The sequence below is a fragment of the Nilaparvata lugens genome, chromosome 1 (genome assembly GCF_014356525.2).
Source record: "Nilaparvata lugens isolate BPH chromosome 1, ASM1435652v1, whole genome shotgun sequence".
NCBI classification, from domain to species: Eukaryota; Metazoa; Arthropoda; class Insecta; order Hemiptera; family Delphacidae; genus Nilaparvata; species Nilaparvata lugens.
The window spans coordinates 98,699,400-98,721,743 of NC_052504.1; the positions used below are offsets into that span (position 1 = coordinate 98,699,400).

General features: G+C 38.6%; 1 protein-coding gene across 1 annotated transcript in view; it reads right to left on the bottom strand.

The window, feature by feature from the left end:
* Nucleotides 1-20,620, bottom strand: part of LOC111043510 (coiled-coil domain-containing protein 47) — a gene marked incomplete at its 5' end in the record, with an annotated part of 43,028 nt that extends 22,408 nt beyond the window's left edge. Inside the window, 5 exon segments of the mRNA XM_039419763.1 lie at nucleotides 9,371-9,529; nucleotides 14,013-14,137; nucleotides 15,530-15,704; nucleotides 18,415-18,537; nucleotides 20,374-20,620. Coding sequence (XP_039275697.1) covers nucleotides 9,371-9,529; nucleotides 14,013-14,137; nucleotides 15,530-15,704; nucleotides 18,415-18,537; nucleotides 20,374-20,613 — 822 coding nt within the window.
* Between the last annotated feature and the right edge of the window lie 1,724 nt (nucleotides 20,621-22,344).

The following is a 22,344-nucleotide window of genomic DNA, read 5'->3' on the forward strand; positions in this document are numbered from 1 at the left end:
CCCTGGACCCCCGACTGGATCGTCCAAGAATGAGATCAGCAGGCTCGCTTCGCTCGCCATATCCGTCTAGCCAGGGGGCTCCGCCCCCTGGACCCCCGACTGGATCGTCCAAGAATGAGATCAGCAGGCTCGCTTCGCTCGCCTGCATTTTTCATTTGAGCATTTTTATCATATGTTAGGACGATCCAGTCGGGGGTCTAGACTAAACGTCTGGCTAAACGGATATGGCGAGCGAAGCGAGCCTGACGGCTAGTAATATAATATTCCCAGGAATAGCTCTGATTGAAGTAGCAGTGCCCAATCAATTTTTCCGCGATAAATGCATTTCAATCTTCAACTTGGTGCCAACCTAACAAAGTCAACTCAACTTTATGCCAACCTGACAAAATTATTAATTTAGTTACCAGTTAACAACTGTTTCGAAGAGATTCTCTCTCTAGATTATAGTTCTATGGTAACATATGCTATGGACATTTTTCAATTATAATTAAGAGATTGGAATAAGAAGAATATACATGCTAAAAGACGAACTTTAAACCCTTAAAAACCACCCTTAGAGTTAAAATATTGCCAAAAGATTTCTTAGTGCGCCTCTAAAGGGCCAACTGAACATACCTACCAAATTTGAACGTTTTTGGCCCGGTAGATTTTTAGTTCTGCGAGTGAATGAGTCAGTCAGTGAGTGAGTGAGTGCCATTTCGCTTATATATATATATATATATATATATATATATATATATATATATATATATATATATATATATATATATACATATTATATGCTAACACATTTTATATGCTTATATGGTAACTGATCCAACAAAAACATTAACCGCGCTTGCGCAACTGTTGGCATAGAGAAACAATAGCATAAGTAGATATCCCATGGTATAGGGCGTTCATGTCGCAACTTTTACTGTTATCTCAAGCCGATATTCCACTTAGTTCTTTCCGGTGAATATGTGTGACGCTGCTAGTCTCTCATACTGTGCCGTTCATACACTCTCACCCCAACAAAACAGTAGAAAATTACAATAATTGGCTTGAGATAACAGTAAAAGTTGCGACATGAACAGGGCGTGAAATAATAGAAAATTATAAAAACAATTACATGGTATAGGGCATACCATGGGATATCTACTTACGCTATTGTTTCTCTATGCTATTGGTTAGTTCGTCCTAGAAACTTGCAGAGGTCGCGCTCTTTTCACGTTCTGCTCTTGCTCGACCTGCAATTATCTGTTTGTTTGTTTGTTTTTAAAACTTCCCAGAGACTCAGAGTATAGGAATTGTCAAAAATTTATAATACACACAGTATTACAAAAAAATAAGAAAAAAATCACACAAAGGAACCCTCTCTACACACAAATTCTTCTGTGGTATAGAATACTCCAAGCATCAAAAAACTTTTTAATTCCTTCTCAAAAACATTGACATCTTCACAATTTTTCAAGTGAGTAGGAAGCTTTCTAATAAATTTAAGGCCCATATATGTAGGTTTTTTCTCAAAAAGAACTGTTCTGTGATACAGTGAAGCATAGTCTCCTCTATTTATAGTATTGTCCCATGCGAATCAGCATTTCTAGTCATTGTCTGTCTTCTAACATGCATAATCACCTCATAGATATAAATAGAGGAACGGTTAGTATGCCTAATTCTTCAAAGTGGTTCCTACAGGACTCTAAAGGCATAATACCTGTAAAATCTGACAAAGCATTTATTGGAACGGTTCCACTTGTTACTCGTTCCGCTACTACGTAGACATCATGTCGTCATTTTGTCTGTCTGTGCTGACCAGTGACGTCACAGTCAAGGTTCACGTTACTACTCTAGTCAAGTTGGTTTTCTATACTTTTATTCATACTTTTTCGTCGGATTATTTGCCGTTGCAATTTTAATATTTTTACTATTCGATTTTTTGGAATTTAATCTTGTCTTTAGGCATCTTACTTTCTAGATATTTGCCACTTTTTCACCAAACGTTTGTAGACGTTTCACATACGTGACTGACATTTCCGCCTTCCCTTTTTTGTTGCTGGCGCCTTTAGTTTTGCTGTTTGTCTTTTCAATGGAGGATAGTCGGTGTGTGCATCCTGCGCCCGGTCTAAACTTTTCATCTGAATTCATCGGACCTACGAAACGTTTTTAAAGTGTGAATTATTCTTCAAATTAATTCGTTTGTTCTATTCTTCAAGTGTGATTCAATTATTCATCGATTTCTTCACTCATTTACTCTGTTAAACCTTTGATAAACTTTGTCAAAAATTGCAACCTCGTGTGAGCGTTCATCGCTATTTATTTGATCTACAGAACGTTTTTAAAGTGTGAATTATTCTACAAATTAATTCATTTATTCCATTCTTCAATTGTGATTCAATTATTCATCGATTGCTTCGCATTTTTGCTCTGATAAACTTTGCTAAGTTCACGACCTCGTGTGAACGTTCATCGCTATTTATTTGATCTACAGAACGTTTTTAAAGTGTGAATTATTCTACAAATTAATTCATTTATTCTATTCTTCAATTGTGATTAAATTATTCATCGATTGCTTTGCATATTGCTTTGATAAACTTTGTCAAAAATTACAACCTCGTGTAGGCTTCAATTGCCATTCTTCTACAATTGGCTTCACCTCGTGAAACTCAAACTTTCAAGTTCATCATCTCTACCATTTGGAAATCAATCCAAAAATTCCACAACTTGAAGATCGGATTATTCGTTTGGAATTCTACTTGCTCCTGCCTACATTTCCACTGGGGGATTCACCTGCTGTGGTAGACGGCTCCATGCTTGTCATCGCATGGCCAGATCACTTCATCGCTTGCTGATGTCCTGTTCCTGTGGGTATTGCGGAGTCATTGCCTGTCTGCCTGGCCGCATCTCCTCTTCAAAATTTTATTCAGGTTATGTAAATCGTTCTATTCAATTTTCATTTACGTATGTGTCATAATTTGTTCTATTGAATGTCTATCTTGACATTCAAATTCACTGAGGCCACCGACGCCTAATTATCGTTTGATTAATGTCTATCTTGACATTCAATTCACTAAGGCCACCGACGCCTACTAATTCATTGTATTTAACAGCTACCCTTGGCTTCACAAGTGATTTTCTGAGGCCACTGACGCCTATATAATTGTATTCAATAGTAGCAACTATTCATTGGATTTGACAGCTACCTTTGGCTTTACAAGTGATTTTCTGAGGCCACTGTCGCCTATTAATCGTTCTAATTGATGTCTGTCTTGACACTCAATTCATTGAAGGCCCATGTCGCCTATATTTAACCTGGATAATCTTCACATTGTATTTATTAGCTACCCTTAGCTCTTAAGTGATATTTTAAGGCCAGTGACGCCTATTAATTGTTTGGTCGAAGTCTATCTTGACATTCAAATCACTGAAGGCCTATGCCGCATATATTTTTATGTATTCTACTCGTTGCGCACTATTTACAGCTTATTGTCATTTATTAATCATTAATATTGAACCTTACAGCAATAACTTTCATTATAGCACTCAATTTATATTCATTTCAGGTATCATTAATATTACCTTTTCATTTATTGTCAGACTTCAATGGTCATTAATATCATTGACCTAATCTCATTTAAATTTTATATTCTCTACCGTGTTATCATGTTGTATTGATCCCAAGATATTTGACTTAATCTACTTACAATTGTTTTTGTATGTGGCCATCTGCCTATTATTATTTTATTTACCCAAGATATTTGACTTAATCTACTTACAATTGTTTTTGTATGTGGCCATCTGCCTATTATTATTTTATTGATCCCAAGATATTTGACTCACATGTTTTTGTATGTGGCCATCTGCCTATTATTATCTTATTATTATTAAATCTTATATTGTTGATTCATTTAGTCTTTTATTGGCGTACTTACCACACTTCAAGCTATCAGTATTTTTATGCACAGAATTCAAAGATTTATTTGTAGGTATTTATACCAACTATCATTCACAGTCCACTGCCCTGCCCTTGGATTCTGTCATAAAAATTGGTCCTCCTGCCCATCATCTTTGACCCAGTTTACCTAGGATAATTGTTAATTTTTATTACCCATTTCTTGGTCCATTGAACCTTAGGGTTTCAGTGACCGTGTGCCTAATAGTCTAGCTTGACGCCAATGATTAGGTCCCACTCTAGAGTATATTTTATTCCATTGTACCTTTGTATGTTTATATTGTTTAATATTAAGCATTCACACACTTGTTTCAAATTTTCAGTACTGGCTGCAACTCAAAGCACGCTGCGACGTGTATGCACCAGCTATCAACTATCTTGTACCCTGAGAGACTGAACCGCACTGAACTGGTCACAGACGGCTATTGCGCATTGAGAAAACAACACACGGCAAACTACACCGCCTTGCGAGCTCGCTACTTGACTCGCCGCACAGCAAGCTTGATACAACTTGCCTCAAACGCACAGGCGTGCCTCTCTGCGTACTGGACCAGCGCCCAAAGTTGCTTATTGGCGCAGCAATCGCATTGCTACAGTGCAGCATCGTTTCATTCACTCAGGTTTTTCTGTTAGTTTTTAAGCATGTCCGATCATGAGGAAGATTCACTTCCTGAGCCTTCTGCTCTTTCCAATGCAAGAGACATGGGGAGCTTTCAAAATGGCAAGCATTCTCAAGTGCTTTTACTAATATTATTGGTAATCAAGATAATATTAATGATTCATTGAAATTTTTCTATCTTCGTCAATCACTCAGTGGTGAAGCTCTTGCTAGAGTGGAACACATTGAAGCTGACGAAAATGGTTTTCAGCTTGCATGGAACCTCTTAAGGGAGAGGTATGACAATAAGAGATTAATTGCTGCCAGGCACGTCACGGCAATTGAATCTCCGCCTACCATAAAGCGTAACTGTCCGCAATCATTACGGGCATTCATTGACTTTTGCAAGTCCCACATTACCGCGCTCGAAGCGCTTCAACTTGGAGTCCAAATCAAGGACTTATTGTACATGCACAAAATGTTGTTGCAGTTGGATACTGCTACTGTTCGAGAATGGGAAAAGAGTGTTGGTATACACGACATTCCCACCATTGATAAATTTTGGAATTTTTTGGAATCACAATGCAAAATCATGGAAGCTGTTGCTTCAAGCTCAGCTAACCATCATCAAGGAAATGTACAGCAAAGTACATCCAACTCGGTTGGTGCTCATAGCAAGCCGAAGTTCAATCAAAATCAATCGAATGTTCAAGCTAGGATGCAGGTTACTACCTCTTCTATGTCACCTTGTAGTTTTTGTAATTCTGTTGGTCATTTTCCAAATCGTTGTAATGAATTATTGAAGTTGCAGGTTACTGATCGTTGGAATGCTGTCCGTGACAAAAGGTTATGTTATAATTGCCTCAAGCCTTTCGCACCCAATCATGTTTGTTCGGACAAATCGTGTACACTTTGTGGCAAGAGTCACCACACTGTTCTTCATAGGTCGTATCCTCAATCACGAGACACTCAGCCTACTTCTAAGGATAAGGTAACTTCAAATGTTATTCATTCTCAATCCTTTGCTCCCTCCAAGGGTAAGAATGCTGTTTTGAATTCCGTCATGGTTCAGAATGCGGAAACAACTAAGCAAGCTGTTTCTCATGCAGAACAGCCTCAGAAGAACTCTCATGTCACAATGAGCTCCACTTCGTCTCTGTGTTTGCAACAGCAATCAACTGTCGCCTTGTTACCTACTGCCGAAGTTTTGGTTCAATCTTCTAGTGGGGAATTTATTAAAGCAACCGCGCTTTTAGATTCTTGCTCTGATTGTAATTTGATGTCAACTAGGTTGGCTGAAAAATTGTCACTTGCTGCTTTGTATTCTGACACTTTGATTCATAGTGTAGGTGAGAATAAGACCAAATCATCTATTTCTCATTCAGTTTGCTTGTCTTCATCTGATCGTTCGTGGTCGGTTGAAGAAAATTGTATTGTAGTTGATAGCATATCATCTAATGTTCCTAGTGTGAACATCGATCTTTCCAAAATTTCAATTCCTGTTGAACTCAAATTAGCGGATCCATTGTTTGATCAGCCTAAGCCTGTAGATTTGTTACTTGGTGCTGGCATATTCGCATCGATACTTCAGCCTGGTAAATTGTATCTAGCTCAAAACGCTCCCATTCTTCAGAAAACCAGTCTAGGTTGGGTCATATTTGGTTCTTGTAAAGCTATTCGTCCTATTGCAGCACCTCGTTCATGCCTCCCCGCTTTACCTGTGGCCGCTCCCCGTAGGGTCACGTCGAATTTTCTAACTTCAAATGATGTCTCTCATCAGTTTCAGAAATCAGTTCAGGAAATCAGTTCTCAATCAGTTCAGGTATTAGCTACTACTTCTTCTCATAATGATGTTATCTCAGGTATAATCAATAGTTGCTCCACCTATCACAAAATCGTTCGTACAACAGCGTATGTTCTACGGTTCATTCATAATTGTAGAAAACAAAATTCAGTCACTCCGCGCTTTGGTCAATTAGCTGTCTCTGAAATTTCAGAAGCTGAAAATTGTATCTTCAAATCTATTCAAGAAGAAGCTTTCTCTGCCGAACTTAAAGCATTGCGTCAAAATCAGGAGCTATTGCCTAATAGTTCTATTAAAGCCTTGTCACCATTCATTCATTCAGATTCTCTGCTCAGAGTTGGTGGACGTTTGCAAAATGCAAATGCTTCCTTTGATTACAAACATCAAATATTGTTGCCTAGCAATCACAAATTCACTCGTGCATTGATTGTTGCTCACCATCGTCGTCTAAGTCATGCTGGTGTGCAGGCCACCATGGCCAGTGTAAGACAACGATTTTGGTTTCCCTCCACCCGTCGCACCATCAAAAGTGTATTGCGGCATTGCATATTGTGTTTTCGCTTTTCGGCTCTTCGTTCTGAGCAAATCATGGGTAGTTTACCAGCGGCCCGCGTTCAGGCTAATGTTCCCTTTTACAATTGTGGTTTGGATTACGCCGGTCCTATTTCCATTCGTGTAGGCGGCCCCAAATCTCGTACTTTTTCTCCACCACTCTTCAGAAAAAAGACCCATTCCTCCACCACTCTTCAGAAAAAAGGCAAATGGTTAAACAATTATGAAAATTTGAAGGTCGGAACGGTTCCACTTGTTACTCGTTCCGCTACTACGTAGACATCATGTCGTCATTTTGTCTGTCTGTGCTGACCAGTGACGTCACAGTCAAGGTTCACGTTACTACTCTAGTCAAGTTGGTTTTCTATACTTCTATTCGTACTTTTTCGTCGGAATCTTTGCCATTGCAATTTTAATATTTATACTATTCGATTTTTTGGAATTTAATCTTGTCTTTAGGCATCTTACTTTCTAGATATTTGTTACTTTTTCGCCATGCGGTTGCATACGCTTTGCCTACGTTTCAAACACATCCGGCAGCCTCCTTTTTCTGACCAGCATTACCGTTTTCCGTGTCTTTTGCAATGGTTCATTGTCGGGTGTGCATCCTGCGCCCGGTCTAAACTTTTCATCTGAATTCATCGGACCTACGAAACGTTTTTAAAGTGTGAATTATTCTTCAAATTAATTCGTTTGTTCTATTCTTCAAGTGTGATTCAATTATTCATCGATTTCTTCACTCATTTACTCTGTTAAATCTTTGATAAACTTTGTCAAAAATTGCAACCTCGTGTGAGCGTTCATCGCTATTTATTTGATCTACAGAACGTTTTTAAAGTGTGAATTATTCTACAAATTAATTCATTTATTCTATTCTTCAATTGTGATTAAATTATTCATCGATTGCTTTGCATATTGCTTTGATAAACTTTGTCAAAAATTACAACCTCGTGTAGGCTTCAATTGCCATTCTTCTACAATTGGCTTCACCTCGTGAAACTCAAACTTTCAAGTTCATCATCTCTACCATTTGGAAATCAATCCAAAAATTCCACAACTTGAAGATCGGATTATTCGTTTGGAATTCTACTTGCTCCTGCCTACATTTCCACTGGGGGATTCACCTGCTGTGGTAGACGGTTCCATGCTTGTCATCGCATGGCCAGATCACATCATCGCTTGCTGATGTCCTGTTCCTGTGGGTATTGCGGAGTCATTGCCTGTCTGCCTGGCCGCATCTCCTCTTCAAAATTTTATTCAGGTTATGTAAATCGTTCTATTCAATTTTCATTTACGTATGTGTCATAATTGATTTATTAATGTCTATCTTGACATTCAAATTCACTGAGGCCACCGACGCCTAATTATCGTTTGATTAATGTCTATCTTGACATTCAATTCACTAAGGCCACCGACGCCTACTAATTCATTGTATTTAACAGCTACCCTTGGCTTCACAAGTGATTTTCTGAGGCCACTGACGCCTATATAATTGTATTCAATAGTAGCAACTATTCATTGGATTTGACAGCTACCTTTGGCTTTACAAGTGATTTTCTGAGGCCACTGTCGCCTATTAATCGTTCTAATTGATGTCTGTCTTGACACTCAATTCATTGAAGGCCCATGTCGCCTATATTCAACCTGGACAATCTTCACATTGTATTTATTAGCTACCCTTAGCTCTTAAGTGATATTTTAAGGCCAGTGACGCCTATTAATTGTTTGGTCAAAGTCTATCTTGACATTCAAATCACTGAAGGCCTATGCCGCATATATTTTTATGTATGTTACTTGTTGAGCATTTTTTACAGCTTATTGTCATTTTTAATCATTAATACTGAACCTTACAGCAATAACTTTCATTATAGCACTCAATTTATATTTATTTCAGGTATCATTAATATTACCTTTTCATTTATTGTCAGACTTCAATGGTCATTAATATCATTGACCTAATCTCATTTAAATTTGTATTTCTCTACCGTGTTATCATGTTGTATTGATCCCAAGATGTGTGACGCTGGTAGACTCTCATACTGTGCCGTTCATACACTCTCTCCAACAAAACAGTAGAAAATTACAATAATCGACAGTAATTGGCTTGAGATAACAGTAAAAGTTGCGACATGAACGCCCTATACCATGGGATATCTACTTACGCTATTGTTTCTCTATGCTATTGGTTAGTTCGTCCTAGAAACTTGCAGAGCTCGCGCACTTTTCACGTTCTGCTCTCGCTCGACCTGCAATCATCTATCGATCTGCTCGTGTAACGTTCGTTTGGGAGCAGAGCGTAATTTGGTACGCACCTTAGGGATCTAGGATCTCTGAAGCCTGATGTTTTTGCAAAGCAATGATGAGTATCACCCCGCGAACCATACCTTGCCTATATGCCGTTTAAAAGTGACGAAGGCAAAACCAAGACACGCCTACTGTACCTTATTGTAAACATTTTCAGGTGGAAATTGTGAACATAGTTTACCAGATCAGCCATATCTTTGGACAGCCGAGCAGCCGTTTTCTTGGCAGCCACACAGAACACAAAAGTGTCCATGTCGTCTCTGTTCATGTCGACGCGCACATGGATCTGATCATGGGCGGGCCTCATCAGCTGCGCAACAACCGCCACCAAGTCTTGTCTCTGCAAATCAACAACAATCCTATTATATTAAGCGAACAATTTCTGTATGAATATATCTGGTTATTTTTATATCTTGTTATTTATGTTTTACGGATCTCGAAAACGGCTCTAACGATTTTCACGAAATTTGGAAGATAGTGGGTTTATGATATAAAGATTCGATTGCACTAGGTCTCACTCTTTGGAAAACTCGCTGAACGACATTAAAAGGATAATTCATCCTTGGAAAACAGATGATAATTTCGTCGTCTCTCGATAACAGAAGATTCGTGTGCCTGTGTGGGAGAGAGACAGAATTATTTCCAGCTGTGTAATCATAATCAATCAGCGAGAAATTTTATCTAGCTAGACAATTTAATCGATTTGATCAACATAATCTGATTTGTTGACATGACATAATCCTCCTAAACTAGAGTATATCATAATTTTCAAAGTTGATCATTATTTGACAATATTTTAAGTGATTAGTGTTATTTTGTTATTCAATTTGATTTGTATATAATCTAAATTATAAATTTTTTGTTTTCAAATGTTTGAACAGAAAATTGAACCTGAATTCAAGTGTATGGAACATAACCTACTTTCTGGACTATTTATAGTGTATAAATCAAAATTCGGGAAAGAAGCAGTTTTGGGCTGTGCCTGTTAGTACTTCCCCAATCATTTTAAAGAATTGTGTTCGGTTTATCAAAAGTCAATAAATAAATAACGAGCGAAGCTCGGTGCCCCGATATTATCTATTATGTAATCAAACATTTGTCACTAAAAAGTAACACTGAATAATTCGGGCATGAATGTCATATTTATGCCTGGGTTTTCAGTCGTTCAACAAACAACGCTTTAGCTATTCATTCAATAACTTTATGAATTCAATAAATTTTTAATGGTTTCTTAAACGTATTTATTGAATCCATAGCTGAGGAACGATTTATCTGTTCAATTAATCTGGCAACATGGCATGATCCCAAACCGGCCACTTTCGTAAACAAACTAGGTGCCGGTTGCACAAAAGCCGGTTAAATTTTAATCGTGATTACGAGAACCAATCATAGAAGACGTCTTATCGAAAAGGCCTTCTCTGATTGGTTCTCGTGGAATTAATCACGGTTCAAATTTAACCCGCTTTTGTGCAACCGGGCCTTGATGTTATGGTAACCAGCAGAATCTTGGTTGTTTATTCCATGCTGCTTGTTGTGAGGCATGGTACCTATGGTACTGACATCTTTTGGCTGATGTCTCCAAAACAAGATGGCTGACACCAGATAAGGGCTATCAATGCTAAATATAGTGCAACTTTGAATCCGTTTTATTTTTAAAATACTGGTGACCTACACTTAATTTTTCGATTAAGAAAGATTTAAAAATTTTGATCCATTCCGAAAATTTGACACATTTATACATTCCATAAAATAATATTCATAGGCTGGATTTTGGCACTATAGTTTATCGAGAGATTTATGGATTCATCAAGTTTATTGAGCGTTCTAGAAACGCATTTCTCATGTTTATCGATTCAATAGAGCAATTGAAAGGATAAAAAGTTTATGGAACGACTGAGAAACCGGACATTAAACAAATAACTGAAGGAATAAGTGGATAAAAGTGAGAAGTAACATTTGAAAAGTTTTGCGATGAATGGCTTCAAAGTTATTCAACTGGAGGTTTTTATTAACAGAATTATTATAGGTAATAAAACTTGTAAGTTAGATATAAAATGAGCGCTGCTATCCAGAGATTGTCAGTTTGGTGTGTAAGGGCGAGCATACCTGACTGGCAATTAGGTGGTACACCAGGTTCGATTCCCGGGCTGGCAAATAGTTTTTGGATAGTAGCTCTTATCGAATTTCCAACTAGCTGTTAACCCTGTTGCCAATGTTTGCAGTAGCAGAAGTCTTCGGGGTGATTTACAGAATTTAATTTGGATTTTCGTTGAGTAATTATTGATAAGGCGGAAGGTGTGGCTCGTTCATCAATTGGGCTAGTCAGTCGGGTCGAGCGAGGGGTTTGTTACCACTGTCTGAAAAATGGCTTTTGGTGGCCCTGAAAAAGGGCCAAGTTTGTTGCTGGTGGCCCTGAAAAGGGACCAAGATTGTGCTGGTGGCCCTAAAAGGGACCAAGGCAGGCTAGATGTTTAGTAGTCGTCGACTGGCGCGATACCACGCCGCGCGAGGGTCCCGGACAGGTCCGTCTGGTGCGAGAGCAGGCCGGCAGGGGCTCAAGTCAATGGTTCGCGGTCTCCACTCTGGTTTACCCGGGCTACGGAGAGAGCTGACCGGGTGATCTACTAGCCAGAGGTCGTGCCGAATCTCCGCCGGGAGGACCTCCTCGACCACTTCCTCGTTTAGAAGGGGCCTTCGGTCAAACCCCGGGCAGGCAGGGTCGTAGGCTTCCGCTGCACACACTCCGATGTCGGTTCGGCACCCAACCCGCGCGCCAGTTGTTAGGCTGGGGCGCTAAGTCTTGGGGCGCAGCTGGCGCGGCGGTGTACAGCCTCAGCCTCTCCTCCACCTGGCGAAGCCGACGTAGGGCCCTCCTCTTCTGGATTCGGCGGCCGGCTCGGTTCCTCCTAGCATCGGCTGGGTAGTAGACAAGGAAGACACCTCAGGTTGCGGTTAGTCTCGCCGTGGTTCCTCATTGGCCTGCTCGCTGCTCTGCTCCTGGTCTCGGTAGTGGTCTCAGCTGGTAGTGATCTCTGGTAGTGGTCTCGGCTGGTGGTCTCTTCTGGCTCTTCAGTGGAAGGCTGCTAGTGAGCAAGTGCTATCGAGGGTAGCTGAGTAGCCCCCTTTTATTCACAGTCCCCGAGTTCACCTGCGCTGCTATTGGCCGGTGGTGCTCGGCCAATAGAAACGCAGGAACGAGTGGCGGCGACTGAGGCGCACCCTGGTGGCGGGTGGGTCAACCACTCATTTGGTTGATGCGTGGCGTGGGGAGCAGAGCAGCAGGCTGAAAGGTAGCGAACGCGAGGGAGGTATCATTATTTAATAAAATATATAGGAAATTTGGTTTGTGGATTTCCTATATTGGTGACCCCGACGTGATGGACAGCAAGCATTTTTTTACATATATTTCTCGTGAGTAAAGTTACCTAGATACGCTATCCACTACGATGGATAAAGAACAAATTTCTGCTCGACGTGAACAGTTTACTACTCACAATTGCAGCATCAATTGGCTAACTTTTGCCGATAATTTAAAACTCTAAAAATTATTTTTTAAAACTTTATTAACCCATAAAAAGTTTCCAAATATTCATGAAATTTTGCATTGAACACTTTCAAGTTTGTTTTTGAACATTTTTTGAAGGTGGATAAAAAGTTTTAATTTCTACAAAAATAAAATTACATTTCTGAAGAATGAATCAAGTAGTGAACATAATGAAAAGAAAACACTTTTTGAATACCGCCAAACATCTGGACTGTGAGAACAATATTTCTTGATGAAGCATGGATGAATGACAGTACCTACTTCAGGAATGGGAAAGATGAGTAAACATTCAAAGATGAAACACTTGGTTTATTTACTGATGCTTCGAACCACTCAGTTGGAGAATGCTTACAACTGGTTGAAGGCGTATGGCAACCTCTTGCTTTCTTTTCAAAAAATTATCTTCGAAAGAAAGTGGCTGGCCAGTATACTATCGCTAGCTACTTGCTGTTTCGGGCGAATGTCTATAGCCTGGTTTTCATTAGTAGAGTTAGTGTTAGAGTTCCCTGGGCAAGTACTAACTATCTTGTGAACTCTCCCAATGAAAACGTTCATGGTAGAGTACTAGTTTTTAGTAGAGTAGAGTGGGATAGCACCGTGGGATAGTACTCTACCACTTGCCTTCCCCCACCACCGCTTCTCACTCTACTCTACCACTACTATGCTAATGAAAACAGTCTCGAGCTAGTAGAGTAGAATAGAGTAGTTTCAAGGTTAGATCTGTTCACTACAGTGAGGTCCACGTTATAATGACAGTGGATAAAGATACGAGAACAACGTTGCCGATCCTCTGTCTTGTCAATGCCTTCTATAGACGGTAGCTGATACAGGTTTATTGATGTAATATTAACTGTTCATTCTCGTTTAAAATAATCAATTAAATTTTATTAAGCAATAAATTATATTTTGCAATAATTTCATAATGTAGTTTCACAATTAAGATTAAATATTTTGTTAATTAATTATTAATTCTACATTGTTAAAAGACGATCTGGCAACAGAGCAAAGCGAGAAAGAGATAGCGCTATCCGCTATGTTGAATGATAGACAAGGATAGCAATGCCATTGCTAATCAAACACTGCCATTATAACGTAGAAATCATTATAGACAACACACTTTACCTACTATTAATTGTAGTGAAAACAGTTACTCGATCAAGTAAGTAGAGTAGAGTTAATATCCCAGTTGCTCGACCACTAACTCTACTAGTGAGAACCAGGCTTATTGGGGCACTCCAAATTTTGTAATTAATTATTTTAGATGAATGAATGGGCCAACCTTGATGAATTTGAGTTCGACCAGCATGCCTTCACAACATGTTCGACCGCTGCACCACAGCATGTACATGTTCTCAGACTCTTTCATCAGACCTCCAGCCTCGTTCTCCATTTTTCCATCATCCCCTGTCAAAATCAAATGTTATTTTACATTAAACATCACTCAATTTTGTTTTTCATTGTCACAATACATCATATGCCGAGTTAGACTCACTTGTCAATCGCTATAACTATAGTCTGTGTCGGATAAGTTGAGACTGATACATATACAAACAGACAAAAGATAATCGTCTGTTAAAATCGTTTTAAACATAGACCCCATACGGTCGGCCAGTTCGTTTCTTCCGCTCTCTGTGTGCACACACCCCGAATTGAATTGAACTTTCAATGTCAAGTCTATACTGTAATTTTGGTATCAATCTAGAAATAACCATTATATGTAGCAACTATAGTCTGTGTAAAATAAGTTGAGACTTGGCCCTCCAACCAAAGAAATTACATCGTTGCCAATTCGTGTAAAATTTCAAATTTCCAATTCAGAATTGGATGTAGAATATCACCCCCCAATATCCTAGTAGTGCTAGTTCCAGGGTTGAACGATTAAAAGGAAATATAACTTTTATGATAAAAGTGGAAACATCGCGAAGATTTGTTTTCTTTTGAATATCACTTCTCTCAGAATCATGGGGAGTCGTAATGCGTAATCATTTTATATCAATTTAACGGGAGAATGTCTCTTTTCTATTGGTGTCTGGATCATTTTCATCTGACCTATAGTTATTTTTTAATTAATGATTATGTTCGTCAATGTCGTGACATTTCGAGCAAAAAATATGAAATTTTCGACAAGCTAGAAACTTTTTTGTTTCGAAATATAAGTAGGTGGTGAAAGCGATAAAGTTTCTCAAAAATAATTAAAATTATTTTTCCAATTGTCAAAAGTAGTCGGAGGATCGTATTTTGGTCTCCAAGGGATTTCAAAGTCAGGTGAGCGGCTGCATGGTATGCATTGTGTACTAAATATTTCAAAAATTATTCAGCTGATTGCCTCTAGAAAGGCTGTAATGAAACACTGCTTGGATTATTCGAGGCGCGGTTGGTTGTCATTTTCACTATCAATTTATAATCATGTGACTTGCAGTTGCTGATTTTTACTTTCCTTGCCCTATTACCATAGGTAAGGAAAGTATTGCTTTCCGAAAAAAATTAAGGTACCCCAATTTACAAATTTCTATACGTTTCAAGGTCCCCTGAGTCCAAAAAAGTGGTTTTTGGGTATTGGTCTATATATATATATATATATATATATATATATATATATATATATATATATTATTGGTTGTTTACACACCAATATCTCGCCGACACGACAGGACAGAACATAATTTACTCTGACTGAGAGTATTAGAGGAGGCTGTGGTTCATGACTGCGCGAGGTCTACTGTTCACAGAACTACTAGTAACGTGGACCTCACTGTAATAAATTATACAAAAATAATTGGAATATGAAAACCTTACCAACAAGACTAAAATTTTCCTCCAACATTGTTCTGTGTGTTGAGTACCAAATATTCGCCAGCTTATTATTTTTAGATTTTCCAGCGAAGAAGTTCAAGAAATACACGACAAGACCAGCTACCATCAGCATTTCCAAGTAGAAGCTGTCCCAATTTGTCCGAAGATGAAGCGGCACCTAGAAAAAAAAATTAAACATACCAATAGTTGTAAAAATTTCATTGCAGAAATCGAATTTAACAATACTATTTGTGTGATTCAAGAAACAAAAATCTGGTGTGGCGAACTCACACAACTTTCCTTGCCGTTATGAAAATTGATCACCTGACGCTAGTGTTCCCACGCATCTCAAATCTACTTATAAACAAAGATCTGAGCCAGCTGGTGACAGGACAATAACGCTGGATACACACGAGATCTGCTATCTCTTCATAGTGAATGATTCAATAGAATCAACAGTTGCCAACAGTCTGCAATTGAATAATCACATTTTCTCAAATTTCAAGCTAATTATCAATTTTAGGTGAAAATGTTACTGGACATTAATTGAAGAGATTTTCATGCTCAATCTTTCCCACTCGAATTTTTTTTGTTTAAATTGCATCTGAAGCCTGATAATTGGGAATCTAAAACCAAACTTTGCATAGATGGTGCAGTGCTCCTGAAATTTTTACAGATATGGGACTTTTTATAAAGCAGTGGCAGTTTATAAAGCTTATCAATGACTATTTTAGGTATGAATTTGATCAAAATCGATACGTTTCAAGGTACCCTGGGTCCAAAAAAGTGGTTTTTGGGTATTGGTCTGTATGTGTGTGTGTGTGTGTGTGTGTGTGTGTGTGTGTGTGTGTGTGTGTGTGTGTGTGTGTGTGTGTGTGTGTGTATGAGTGTATGTGCGTCTGTGTACACGATATCTCATCTCCCAATTAACGGAATGACTTGAAATTTGGAACGTAAGGACCTTACAATATAAGGATCCAACACGAACAATTTCGATCAAATGCGATACAAGATGGCGGCTAAAATGGCGAAAATGTTGTCAAAAACAGGGTTTTTCGCGATTTTCTCGAAAACGGCTCTAACGATTTTGATTAAAGTTGTACCTGAAATAGTCATCGATAAACACTATCAACTGCCACAAGTCCCATATCTGTAAAAATTTCAGGAGCTCCGCCCCATCTATGCAAAGTTTGATTTTAGATTCTCAGGCTTCAGATACAATTTAAACAAAAAAAATTCGAGTGGGAAAGATTGAAAATGAGAATCTCTACAATTAATGTTCAGTAACATTTTCACCTAAAATTAAAAATAAGCTCGAAATTCGAGAAAATGTGATTATCCAATTGCTAACTGTTAGCAAACTGTTGATTCTATTAAATGATTCACCATGAAGAGATTGCAGACCTCGTGGGTCTCCAGCGTTATTGCCCTGTCATCAGCTGGATCAAATCTTTGAATAGTAGACTTTTGATGCGCGGTAACACTAGCGTCAGGTGATCAATTTTCATAACGGCAAGGAAAGTTGTGTGAGTGCGCCACACCAGATTTTTTAATTGTAATTTTGAACACTTCCTTATAGTAAAAAATCAATATTTAGATTTATTGCAGCAGTTCTGAATCAAATTTAAACGATGCGGGCGATACTGGATTCAACAAGTTACATTTCATACGGAGGAAAGTTATAAAATAATGTAAAATTAACCCTACATCACATTAACTGTGATGAGAGAATTCATCCCTACCTTGAACATTTTATTGGACAAAATTTAGGAACAGAGGAAGTTTTGGGAAGTTTTTGAAGAAAGTGATGAAACAAGGGGATAGCCTGAGCCCACTGCTTTTCATAATATTTATGAATAGCATTCTCAAATATTGTAAAAGAAACACTCCAAAAATGAAGGTTGGATATGAAAACCTCAGACCAGTGTATGTGCAGGCCTTGGTATTTGCGGACGACATCGTGCTAATGGAGGATAGTGAGAGTAAACTTCAAAAGGCAGTGGATGTATGGGAGAAGGTTATGGCAAGAAGAGGTATGGAGGTCAATGCAGGGAAGAGCAAGGTTATGAAAATAGCGGGGGGTCAAAGAAATACTCTGGCAATTAGATGTAGAGGACAGGCCCTAGAAGAGGTTGATCAATATGAATATCTTGGTACAGTGATCAGCAATGATGGGAAACTGGACAAAGAAATCAGAAACAGAGTGAAGAAAGCCAAGCATGTATACTTCCAACTAAACAACACATTAGTAGGAAAAAAGAGAGCTGTCTATGGAGACAAAGAAAAGAGTCTTAAATTGTGTATTTGCTCCTACTCTCATGTATGGAAGTGAGAGCTGGGTTACCCTCAAAAGCCATTGGAGTAGGATAACTGCCACCGAAATGAGATTCTTGAGAAAATTAGTGGGCAAGAGATAGATGGAGAAATGAAAGGGTAAGACAAGAGGTAGGGAGGAAGGCGCTAAGTGAGGACGTAAAGGAAAAGCAGCTCAAATGGTTTGGACACGTCACCAGGATGGAGGAATATAGAGGAGTAAAGCAAGTGGTGGAGGCCAGGAGAGAGGGAAAAAGAAGGAAAGGTAGACCGAGAATGAATTGGGAGAGTTATCTTGAAAGTCTGGGTCGCGAGAGAGGGAGTTCCATGAGGGAAATGAGGAGAATGGCTGAGGACCGGGAGGTGTGGAAGAGGTGGACCGAGGCTGGGACCCCTACGCTGTAGCGGCAGAAGGGGAAAAGAAAAAGAAGAAGAAGAAGGAAGTTTTGGGCTCTTGGGCTGGCGCCTGTTTTATTCATTCCAGTATTATATGTTTTTATCCAAAGAATAAATAAATAAAAAAAAGTATAAATTCACAGACCACACATTATTGAGAAATATTTTCATAAACAAACCTTTGTAATTGTGATTTTGGGCACTTCTTTGTCATCAACTTTGTTGCCAGTACCGAGTCGATCGTTGTCGTAGCCCTCAAATTCTTCCTCGTCTTGAAAATGATCGAATTCATTATCATCATCCTGAAAGCAAAACAATCACAAGGTTATCAAGCAACAGAATTATAGCAACAAAATGATATAATTATTACTGAATAGACTATATTACTAATATTACTACAGTCCGGATCCAGTAGCTTTGCCTGTCGGCGGAGGGCCACTATGCATTATTCTTTATTGATTCATACAATAAGTACATCATAGAAATGATAGGGAATGAAAAATAAAGTAACCTTGAGCTTTTCCTCTCCCAAATTAAGATAAGGTTACAATATTACTAGATTATACTTAGTCCAGTCCACGGTATATAGAAGAAGACGGTAGGTGTCACGCGCATGTTTGTGCTAAATTTCCGGTGTAGCTGACGTCATTTTATATCCAATCATCTTTTTTTAACAAAAGTTTCATAAATATTGCCAATAGATGTTGAAAACCTCGGTTGGTGGCGATGACGCAATCTAGCTGACTGGCCACTGCGCACACATTTCGTGGCCTCTACCGTTTTCATCTATATACCGTGGTCCAGTCACTATATACATTGGTGCATGCAATTTATATTGTAGTTCTGATTTTTTAAAATATTATTTGGGTACATAAGAGAAGTCCAGAACCAATTTCTTCATGCAAAATTTCCTTGTGCTAGATACAGAGTGGCCCAAAAAACTAGTATTTTCGGCTCATTTTCCAGTTCTCAGCTATTTCTGCCAAATCTCGTAGGCCTAATCGGAAAGAAAAATTTGCTCTCGTTTTTTTATAGATTATAAAATTCTGAAAAAAATGAGATCATTCGGAACTCTCTATCTCCAATGAGTACTGAGTTATGATTTTTCAAAAATGAGTAAAATTTGAAGAAAAAATCAATTTTGATGAATTTTAGTTTTTGATCAACAATATCTTCCGATTGTCACCATTTAGATGTATAATTCAGAATCCCTCTGGGCGTATTTTTGTGCTCTACAATCTGAGATCAGGTAGAGCGCTCCATCTCATATAGATTTCCAGGGACACCTGACAACAATGCTCCTTGTATAGTGAAAAACACCTAATTTTCAGCTTCAAAAATCATCACCAACTATATTGTCCTTACATTGATATTTCGCACAATGACATAAGTTCATGAGATTATGTTCTATGAGAATCACCCGTTAGATGCACTTCATTTAAGTATTTCCTAGTGGAGAGGCGCGCTTAAGGACACCACAAGGATCAAAATTTCAAGTAACAATAAATTTTTCAATTATCGACCGAATATTGACTTATGATGCATGATTTTGGACCGTCTTGACGAGCCGAGGAGAATGAAGTGTAGTACGATGAAATCTGAGCATTGTGTCTAAAGTTATGTGTTTGAAATTTTTATCCTTGAGGTCTCCTCAAGCGCGCCTCTCCACTAGAAAATACTGAAATGAAGTGCATCTAACGGGTGATTCTCATAGAAAATAATCTCATGAACTCATGTCATTATGCGAAATATCAATGTGAAGACAATATAGTTGGTGATGATGGTTGAAGCTGAAAATTAGATGTTTTTCACAATACAAGGAACATTTTATTCGATTGAGGAGATGTTGGCAGCTGAAATTTCATTTTAATATTTGACGTCTATTATAATATTATTATTGCCAATTAAAAATATGACTGTATATAACTGTGAAGAAACTAAGTAGGTACCGGAACTGTTGGCTGTGATGGTATTTCTCTGTTTTGAGTATGTGAAATGTATGTATAATGCATAAACATATACGCGTTTGGCCGTAAATGCGTAACATGTATGTATACATACATACAGACAGAAGAAAATCCGAGTTAAAACATGGTCCTCACTTCGCTCGGTCAATTAATTCATACATTCATGCTAACCTCAACAATTGCATCCTCGTCCTCGTCCTCTTGTTCGCCATTGTCGTCGATGATATTCGCCGATAATGGCTTCAACGGCCGGCCCTGGCCAATATCTTCAACAACAATCTTATCGTCATCATCTTGGAAGTCCTCGAATTCGGCAAACTCATTGTCCTCGACTTCGTCTCTGTAATGCGCCGATACCCACATTTGGGTTGCAACCAGGCTGATGTGTATCACAACTAGCATCAACCTCATCGTTCACCTGAAACACGCGACCAAACTAATTTTCAATTCATTCTACACACGACTATATGTATTGTAATTGACTTTTATGACGTCATCGATGCCACAAGTGTGGGTGATGGACGAAGCAGAAGGTATTATATGCCTTTAACTATCCTTGGTAAATTGATCGTTCTGTCCAATCTATACGCAAAATTTCAAGTTAATCAGTCCAGTAGTTCAGACCGTAATGATGCATCATTCGTGAATTTCCTATCCCGTACGTGTATAAGCAGATTCTTACAGATATATAGGTAATGGATTTGATAATTCATTAGTTTTTTATATTTGATAAACGTTATTAGAATTAGAAATGTTGACTACTATATTGCTTTTATGAATCATAGGGCCATCTATTAGATTGATTCATCTAATGAATCATTAAACCTCTACACTAGTCACGCGGCTAGTATCTAGGTTTGAATAGAGACCTACGCTACTGGTGGAACATGTTAGGGTGAGTCATTGCACCCTAACTCGGCAGTGTCTTGAGCTATGGAGCTCTATGACTGCTCAAAGTAATAACAGTGTTGAAGTTGGGGGTTCCTGATATATAAGACCTTCAGTAGAGCTTGGCAATTTTATCTTTATTTATTTATTATTCTCTAATTTTTCTTTTTCTAATATCAATTAATATCTGATATTCTAATTCGTTTCTAGTTCAATTTCCATTTAATTTCAATTAATATGTATAGAATATGTATATATATATATATATAATATTATTAGAATGACCTATTCCACCCTCTAGGTTTCTAATAATTGCGAAGTATTGCTACGACGCGGACTAGCTACAGCCGGGTATGGGTCGGGGTCGGTGACCGTATTGACTGGTGGAGATACTGGACCTACACTTCTCCCCCTGTCTGATTCTTTACCCTCTGTCTTTGGCGGGAGGTATTTAATTTGAAGGGAAGTGTGTGCCCGTGCCGTTGTTGGCCGATTCGGCCCTCGGCTCTTGGAATTCAGGTTGGGTGTTAGGGAGAATTGAGGTAACCTTAAACAAGGATACGGATCCGGATATCAGATCCCACAAATAATTATATTTGTAAAGGTAGTACGCAATCTGAACCAACTGCGAGTTGACGGCGAGCAAAGCTGTACCTGCAAGCCCGGAATAAAGGTTGTAGGGGGAGGAACTCGGGATGGAGTTTAACAAGGAATGATATAGAATTTTTGTTACGGTTTTCGCAATCTGAGACTGCGGGCTGTCGGTGTGCAGACTGAATCTGCGCACCCGGTATTAGATCAATATGATTGGAGAGGCGTAAGAGGTATAAGGTACAGGATATGGTATACCGAGTTTGAGGTATAGGGAATATTTTATCGGGCTTGGGAAATGGAGATTCGTTAATAGGATTGTTCTTTCCTGTAACTAATGGGTTTTGTTCAATAACTCGCGATCTGTGAATCGCGATATAGTTCTCAGCAAGCTGAACCTGCTAGCTAAATACAGTATATCAATTACAATTTTATGATAACTAAAGCTCAATGGATGAGGTTTCGGGTGTCGGATTTCTGAATCGCGAGCCTGCAGCTGCGAAAGGATTTTCAGCAATTCTGAAACTGCTAAACAGGATTTCCGCGCTGATCTGATGACAGCGCGCTGGTTATTAAGGGCCAATCTGTAACTGCCCTAAGGGTATGGGAATCACTCTCAATCGTCCGAAACGCTTTTAAATTAATAGTCAGTATGTCGACTAT